Source organism: Dictyostelium discoideum, assembly GCF_000004695.1.
Source record: "Dictyostelium discoideum AX4 chromosome 4 chromosome, whole genome shotgun sequence".
In the NCBI taxonomy this organism is placed as follows: Eukaryota; Evosea; class Eumycetozoa; order Dictyosteliales; family Dictyosteliaceae; genus Dictyostelium; species Dictyostelium discoideum.
Genome location: NC_007090.3, coordinates 1,248,600 through 1,257,478, shown reverse-complemented (window position 1 = coordinate 1,257,478; position 8,879 = coordinate 1,248,600). Strand labels below are relative to the sequence as shown.

General features: G+C 22.7%; 3 protein-coding genes across 3 annotated transcripts in view; 2 read left to right on the top strand and 1 right to left on the bottom strand.

Moving 5' to 3' along the window:
* Positions 1 to 1,378: 1,378 nt before the first annotated feature.
* DDB_G0283901 (hypothetical protein) lies at positions 1,379 to 2,983 on the top strand (the record flags this gene model as incomplete). The annotated part of the gene is made up of 2 exons (XM_633827.1): positions 1,379 to 1,569; positions 1,687 to 2,983. The coding sequence occupies 2 exons, from the start codon at positions 1,379 to 1,381 to the stop codon at positions 2,981 to 2,983; spliced, it is 1,488 nt and encodes a 495-aa protein (XP_638919.1).
* A 488-nt stretch (positions 2,984 to 3,471) lies between these two features.
* On the top strand, positions 3,472 to 4,337 carry DDB_G0283851 (hypothetical protein; the record flags this gene model as incomplete). Its single annotated transcript, XM_633826.1, has 2 exons — positions 3,472 to 4,007; positions 4,124 to 4,337. 2 exons carry the CDS (start codon positions 3,472 to 3,474, stop codon positions 4,335 to 4,337), a joined length of 750 nt encoding a protein of 249 aa, XP_638918.1.
* Positions 4,338 to 6,096: 1,759 nt separating this feature from the next.
* Positions 6,097 to 8,879, bottom strand: part of mgp4 (RhoGAP domain-containing protein) — a gene marked incomplete at both ends in the record, with an annotated part of 2,808 nt that continues 25 nt past the window's right edge. The window contains 2 exons of the mRNA XM_633825.1: positions 6,097 to 8,787; positions 8,866 to 8,879. The exon at positions 8,866 to 8,879 is cut by the window's right edge and continues 25 nt beyond it. Of these exons, the coding sequence (XP_638917.1) occupies positions 6,097 to 8,787; positions 8,866 to 8,879 (2,705 nt within the window). The remainder of the gene's footprint in view (positions 8,788 to 8,865) is intronic.

Sequence of the window (8,879 nt, the reverse complement as noted above, 5' to 3'; positions counted from 1 at the left end):
AATTATTATTATTATTACTATTATTATTATTATTTTTTTATTCATTTAAATTAATATTTTTTTTTTCTTAAAAAAGCTCTTTCCAACTTGTGTGTGTTGTGTCTGATTAATTATCATTGGTTCACCTTGTTATTTATATATATAAATATATATACATATACATCATTTATTTAAAAAATGAAAAAGAAAAGAAAAAAAATAATGGGATAAAATTTTTTTTTTTTTTTTTACTTGATTATTGTTTTGAAACTGTTGACTATATTGACTATTTTTGTAAATCGACATTTTAATTGAACAAAGATATAAAGGGAAACAAGAGAAAAGAAAAAAAAAATTAAAAAAAAGGTTGTTCTTTTTTTTTTTTTTTTTTTTTTTTTTTTTTTTTTTTTTTTTTTTTTGATTAAATAATCTACAGTGATTGTTAATTGATTTATTATAAAGAATATTAAAAAGTAGTTATTATTGTAATTGAATAATCAATGGCTTTATTTGTGTTTGTCTTTTCAATTATTAATATCTTTTATACATTCAATATAAATATGTATATAAACTGAATTCCATTATCAGAAACAGTTTTTTTTTATTTTATTTTATTTTTATTATTTTTATTTAAAATTTATTTAATTGGAAAAAAAAAATTATTATTATTATTATTATTTTTTATTACTATTTAAAACTATAAAATCAAATTATACAAGTAGTATAAATTGCTTTAATTAGCTATTAGCAATATATTTTTATCATTTAATTGATTGTATTCTAGTTTTAACCGTTTTTATTCGTTATTTAAATTAAAAAAAATATATATATTTATATATAATTTATTTTTTTTATTAATCTATTTATTAATCTTAACCTATATAACATTTTTGTTTTTTTTATTATTATTATTATTATTATTATTTTCTTTTTTTATTTTTTTATTTATATATTTAAAAATTTCATTTATTCAATTTATTTATTTGTCGTTTGTGTGATTTTCGCCAATTGACAATGGTTGAAATTAATAAAATTAAATTTTTAATAAAAAAAAAAAAAAAACAAAAATGTTTTTCAAAAGACAAAAATTTTTTAAAAATTAAAATTAAAAACGTTTATTTGGTGCCAACAAAATACACAAATATTTATAAATATTTATATATTGAAATATACATATAAATACCAATAATAATCCTAATAATAATAATAATAAAATAATAATAATAAAATAATAATAATAACAATAATAACAATAATAACAATAATAATAATAAAATAAAAAAAAACAAAAAAAAAAAAAGATAAAGATAATACCAATACTAAATATTATACCAAAATAAATACCTTTTTACTTTCTTTTTTTTTAAAAAAAAATATTATACATCATATACGATAGAAAATGAGTAAATCATTTCTTTCAAAAAAGAGTTGGCATGTCTCTACTATGAAAAATCAAGAAAGGATATGGAAAGCTGAAAAAGAAAAAGAAGATGAACAAAAGAAAATAGATCAATTAAAAAAAGAAATGAGAGAAGAAGAGCAAATAAGGGACTTAAAAAATCAATTTAATGAAGCTTCAGGCAAGTATGTGTGAGAAATAAATTGAAAAAAAATTAAAATTAATAAAACTATTAAAATACCAACTCTCTTTTTTTTATTTTATTATATTTTATTATTTTATTTTTATTTTTATTTTTATTTTTATAGAAAACCAGATAATAAAATGGATTGGATGTATGAAGGTGCATTTCAATTATCAATGAAAAAAACAGAAACAGTTGATGATTATTTATTAGGTAAGAAAATAGATGATTCAGCAGAAGATATTATAAAGAAAGCGGCTCAATTACCTGGTGCATTATTTCTTCATTCAAATAGTAATGATAACCCTCAAGATATTAAAAGCCTCGTTAGAGAAGACCCATTAATGATAATTGAAAGAAAGAAACAAGAAGCACTTGATAAAATTATGAATAATCCCTTACAAATGAAAAAACTTGAAAAAGAGAAAAAAGAATCTGATAAAATTTTAAAGAAATTAAAAAAAAAAGAAAAAAATGAAAAAAAAGAGAAAAAAGAAAAGAAAGAAAAGAAAGAAAAGAAAGAAAAGAAAAAAGATAAAAATTACAGTAGTGACGATGATGATGATGATGATGATGATAATAATGATAGTGAAAATGATAAAGAAAAAACTGAAAAGAAAAAAGATAAATATAAAGATAAAGATAAAAATAATGAAAAAATTCAAAACTCAAATGGTCACACAGAAAAACCTAAAAATTATAATGATAATGGTGGTCGTGTTGATGATGAAAGAAGAGATGATAGATATAGGGATAGAGATCATTCCGATAGAAGGGATGACAGAAATAGAGATAGTGAAAAAGAAAAGGAAAGAGAAAGAAGAGATGACAGAGATAGAGATAGAGAAAGAAATAGGGATAGTCATTATGATAGAAGAGATGATAGAGATAGGGATAGAGATAGGGATAGAGACAGAAGAGATGAAAGAGAAAGAAGAGATGATAGGGATAGAGAAAGAAATAGAGATCATCATTATGATAGGGATAGAGACAGAAGAGATGATAGAGATAGAAGAGATGATAAAGATAGAGATACCTATCATCATCATCATCATCATCATCAAGAGAGAAGAGATGATAGATACAGAGATAGAGACCATTCCGATAGATATTATGATAGAAATAGAAGAGATGAAAAAGATCATCATATTGATAAAAAAAGAGAAGACTCAAGATACAGGGATAGAGATCATAATGATTCTCCAAATAAAAAAAGAGATAGAAATGATTATGAAAATCGTCCATCAAATGGTGGTTTAAGTGAAGAAGAAAAAAGAAAAAGAATTGAAGAAATGAAACAAAGTGGTTTACAAAGAGAGGAAGAAAGATTAAAAAAATCAAAGAATGATGAAGATGAAAAGGACTATGTTCCAAAATCTTTAGAAGATAGAGGGAAAACATTCTTAGAGTATGTGTTTTAATAATAAATAATAATAATAAATAATAAATAATAATAAAACCCACACTAATTTTTTTTTTTTTTTTTTTTTTCTTATTACTTTTCAAATTTAGTAAAATTAACAAAGAGGCATTATCACTAGATGATAATATAAAAAGAAATAAATTTTATATTACCAAAGATTAATCTTTGCACTAAAAATTTTATTTAGATATTTTTATTTTCATTTTTATTTTTTATTTTTTTATTTTTTTATTTTTTTTATTTTATTGGGATCCCATCATTCAATTTCAATTTTATTTTATTTTTTATTTTTTTATTTTTTTATTTTTTTTATTTTTTAACCCCCAATTAAAAGAAAAATAAAAAAAAAGAAAAAAATAAAAAAAAAAAAAAAAAAAAGTATATTGAGAAAAAAAAAAAAAAAAAAAACAACCCACACATAAATTATTTATATTTTATTAGATACATACAAATAAATATTTTATAAAAAAAAAAAAAAAAAAAAAAATGAAAATAATTTTAAATTTGATAATTTTAATATTATCAATTTCCATAGTTTTAATTAATGGTGATTATTTAGAATATAAAAAGGTTCATTTAGTTGACCAAGTTTCATTATCAAATGGAAATACAAATTATATCTTCAGAGGTAACGAGCCAAAAATATTAGTTAATGGTGAAAATTACTTTGCATATGAAGAATTAATAAAATGTATGGTAAACAATTCATTAACAACAGGTGTCAAATTACCACCTCAATTTATTATTGTCGATATCAAACTTATCTATGGATTAAAAGATGAAGAGTCAGATATTGAATTGGAGCAAACTTTCTTTAATGCAAATCCACAATTTGGTGAATTTGGTACAAATGTTACTTTGGGCGATCTTTGGGATCCAAACTTTTTACCTGAACATGATGTTAAAAGTTGGGCTTTAAATTTATCAGACTGGCAACATGACAATTTACCATATAGAATCCCATTCTACCGTAATATTTTAAATTCTGAAAATGATTTACCTTTAGTTTTATATATTCATTGGTATGTAAAAATATTTATTTAATAATTATAATAATAATAATAATAATAATAATAAAAATAATTAACTTTTTTTTTTTTTTTTTTTTTTTTTTTTATTAATAATAATAAATAAATAGTGAATGTGGTTGTGATAGAACTGGAGAGGTATTTGCTTCATATGCCATGAAATATTTAGGTTATTCATTTAAAGAAGCAATGGAATGGGATTATAGTATTGCAGGTAGAAGAATTATGATAAATCATCAATTTGCAGCTCAATGGTATTGCTACTATTTACAAGTTGCTGAAGGAATGACTATTGATTGCTCAGCACCACCTTTATTTGAATAAAAAAAGAAATTTTTAAAAATAAAAATTAAAGATAATTATTATTTTACAAAAATAAAAAATAAAAAAAGAGGTATAACAAATTTAACCTTTATTAAATATAATTTTTTTTTTCCTATTTAAGTTGTGTGGAGGGTCTATGGTGAATTAATAAACTGTTTAATAAAAATTCGGCAAGTTTAAATGTTAAATTCTCAGACACATTTGAAATTTTTAATATTAAATTAATTTTTGGTCACAAATCAGAATTACCAGTTGATTCTAATAAACATTTTTATTTTATATTTTTTTTTTTTGTTTTTTGTTTGGTTATTAATTTGACATAATTTTAAATTTTAAAATAAAAAATTATTTTTTTTATTATTTATTTTAAAAATAAAAAAAATAAAAATAAAAAATAAAAAAAAAAAAATTCTAAATAAAATGTGATTATATTTCTTAGACACTTGTTATAAAAATCTATAAAAGATGAAAAATTCATTATATTTAAATTATTAAACAATATATCAAGAAATAACTATTCTTGTATTATTAAAAAATGGTAAGATTTAAATTATTATTTTTCATAACAAATAAAAAAAATTAAAAATTAATATTTTATTTAAATATTAATTTTATTTTGAATTTTTTTACTTTTATTTTATAATGGTAGAATTAAAAATTAAATAAAATTGAAGAATCAAATATTAAAGATGATGGATCAGTTTCATTGAAGGAAAACTTTGGTACATCTATTGGTGAAATTAGATTTAAGGATAATACAAATCTAAGTGATTATCCTCCACTTCTTCCATTCCTACCTCCACCAAAAACCAACCCCAATAAAACAAAAAAAAAAAATTGGGATTATTTTTCAAATGGTTGTAATTCATCTACTGGTCAATTTAATTTTTTTAATACTATGTAGTTAAAACCAACAACCACCACAATATCAACACCAATTTTAACAAAAATCCAAATCAACCCCTGGTGACAAATATAAAAGAAAAAATTAGTTCTTTTTTAAATTATGGAGATCAAATTATTTATACTGGTGATAAAATTGGTAATGAAGTTAATAAAACTATTTATACTGGTATTGTAAATTTAAACACTAACAACATATTTTATGATCTTGGTGATTCAAAAACTTTTAATGATAATTCAATTAGTAAAAAAAATAATGGATAGAAATTAGGTTTCTCTATGATCTTGGTTTGATTCTTGTATTATTTTTTTATTATTTTTATTTTAAAATATTCTTTTATAAAACCAATATAAACTAATTTGATAATAATTTTTTTTTTTTCTTTTTCAAAGAAAAAAACAACAATAAAAAATAAATAGTTACCTATTCAAAAAACCAATGGAATGGGATTATAGTATTGCCAGTAGAAGAATTATGATAAATCATTAATTTGCAGATGAATGGTATTGCTACTATTACAAGTTGATCAAAGAATGACTATTGATTGCTCGGGAATTATTTGAGTAAAAAAAAAAAAAAAAAAAAAAAAAAAAAAATTGGTTTTTGGAAATACAAAAATAAAAATTGATAATTATTATTTTACAAAAATAAAAAATAAAAAAAAGAGGTATAAAAAATTTAACCTTTATTATATATAATTTTTTTCTTTTTTTTTTTTTCTATATTGAGTTGTGTGGAGGGATCTATATATATATATATTTTTTATGATGAGTGTTTAACACTTATATGATATATGTTTTGTTTTTTTTTTTTTATAGTGATACATAGTTTTTGGTTTTGTTTTTATTTTTTTTCTTAACTTTGTGATGGTGGTGGAGGGACTCTTTGTAATAAGCTTTTAATACCTGATGATTTAAGTTCGGCTTGAGGTGATTGTTGTTGTTGTTGTTGGTTTAGTTCAGGTAATTGTTGTTTTTGAATATTGTCTTTTGAAGATGTGAGAGTTGGTGAAGATGATGAAGTTAAAGAAGAAGATGAAGTTGTGGCAGATGTACCAGATTGAAGTGGTGGTAAATTTGGGCGAATTGTTCTTTTCACCATACTTGGCGACATTGATGGTGAATTATTTGCAGATGAAGGTGAAATTGGTGATGTTGGTGACCCATTACTTTGTTGTTGTAATTGTTGATGTTGTTGAATCTGTTGCTGTAATTGTTGTTGTAATTGTTGACTAAATATTAATGACATACGATTTGAAACTGGTTTTTCTGGTGTTGAATTAGTCGCTAATATTTCTTTATCTTTTTCTTTTTCTTTTTCTTTTTCTTTTTCTTTATCTTTTTCTTTATCCTTATCCTTGTTACTTGATAAAAAGTTTGAAATTGATAAACTGGAAGAATTTGGTGATGTTGATGATGATGACTTTTTATGTCCCTTCTTTTCTTTTTCTTTTTCCTTTTCTTTTTCTTTTTCTTTTTCTTTTTCTTTTTCTTTTTCTCTTTCCTTTTCTTTTTCTTTTTCTTTTTCTTTTTCTTTTTCTTTTTCCTTTTGTTTATCTGATAATTGTGGTTTTGAAGGTGAATTAGTTACACCTAATTGAATTGGTGGTAAATTTGAAGAAGATTGGGTATATTGTAATGGTGGTGGTGTATAACCTCCACTGTTGTTGTTATTTGTTACTTGTTGCTGTTGTTGTTGTTGTGGAATATTAAATAATGGTGGTGGTGCCATGGTCGGTGGTGGTTGTGGTGGTTGATATGATGGTGGTAAATTTGAAACTTGTTGTGGAGTTATAGATGGTGATGGTTGATTTGGTGGTGAACTAGATTGTGATTGTGAAAAAGTTGTTAATGATGGTAAAGGTGTTGTTGAACTTTCAGCACCTAGTGCCGAGGCACCATTAGTTGTTATATTTGTTGAAGTTGATGATGGTACTGTTGTAGTTGTAGTTGTTGTAGTTGTTGTTGTAGAATTATTATTATTATTACTAAATGATGGAATTTGAATTTTTGAATCAATATCATCCAATTGTATTGGACAAACATCAGATAATTTTAAATAACCTTCAATTATTAATTTAACTAAAGTTTTCTCTCTATCTACATTTGCTAAAATCATATCTTGACTATCACATCTTAAGAAAGAAGGAGCGAAAACCATAGCAACATTATCTAAATTCATTTTACTAGTGACTACATTATCTGGCTGAACCAATTCATTTAAGAAACCTGCTAAATAAGTGATAATCTTTTGATTTGAAGCTGGTAAAAATTTGAAAAAAACTATAAACTCTTCTATTGATTGACATTCTAATGATTTATCATAAACGTAATTTGGAATTAATGGTTGAGGCATTTCACGTAACCAAAGTTTTAAAAGTGAAGCAATTGGATGAATTGAGTATAGGTCAGGTGGGAATTGATATTCACCTTGTTCATTAATTAACTTTTTCAAAGCATTCACTTCACTAGTATGACCAGGAATTCTAAAGATACCTTCAGTTTTCATACCCATACCATTATCTAATTTCTTTATAAGATTAACCAATAATACCAATATATAAGGTATATCTAAATTTGGGAATTTTGACTTTTGTTTAAACATAATCTCTTCAATTGGTATTTTAAAAACTATAGGATTATTTAAAATATTTATATTACTGCTACTTGAATTTAAAGAAGAATTACCATTAACAATTGTGCCATCATCTTTCATAAAAGCATTACCAATTTTTAATACAGAAATGGTTTGTCTCCAACCACCCTTTTTTGATTTTCTACCAGCAGCACCACCGCCACCACCATTAATTGATTCACATGATTCAAATTGAAAATCTGGAGTTGGTGTATTTAAAGTTTTATTAAAGTTTGTAAAAGATTGAATATCTTGTTTTGTATCAATTGAATTTATTAATTCTTCAGAATCTTTAATTGATTGTTGTTGTTTTTGTGGTATACTTTCAAATTCTGTAATGTATTTCTTTAGATTTGTTTTCATTTTTTGCATTCTAACAGTTTCTAATCTAATGATTTCATTTTGAATCTTTGGTAACTTTTCTTGATGATAGAGTGAATGATATTGATTACATGCTTGTACTTGAAGTTTATATTCCTCTTCGGATTGTTGAACTTTCATTACATCAGATTCAGGATTATTACACATTTGTTCATACAATGCTTTCGAGGATTTCAATGAATCGAATGCCTGTTTCCTCTCTTTTGCTAAATTTTGACCTTCCAAAGAGTATTGTTTTAACTCTCCTCTAAGATCTTTTATAAACCCTGCTAATGGATCATTAACATCTTGATTAAATCTTTGAATTGTTGATATTGTATGATTTGAAAATTGATTAGTACTCTCTACTATCATTGAAAATGCATCTGATGTACCTCCTGATTTCAATAAAATTGGTGTAGCTTTACATAATTTTTGTAAATTCTTTGCATATTCTTCCTCTATTTGTGCCCTTTTTTCAAAAAATTTTCTAATTGTTGTTGAATCATTTAATCCTTTTTCAATTTCATCTGATATTAATTCAACTTCATTCTATTATAAAAAAATAAAAATAAAAAAAATTAGAATTCTTTTTTTTTGCTTTCAAATAAAAAAAAAAAAAAAACTTACATTAAAAGGTAATT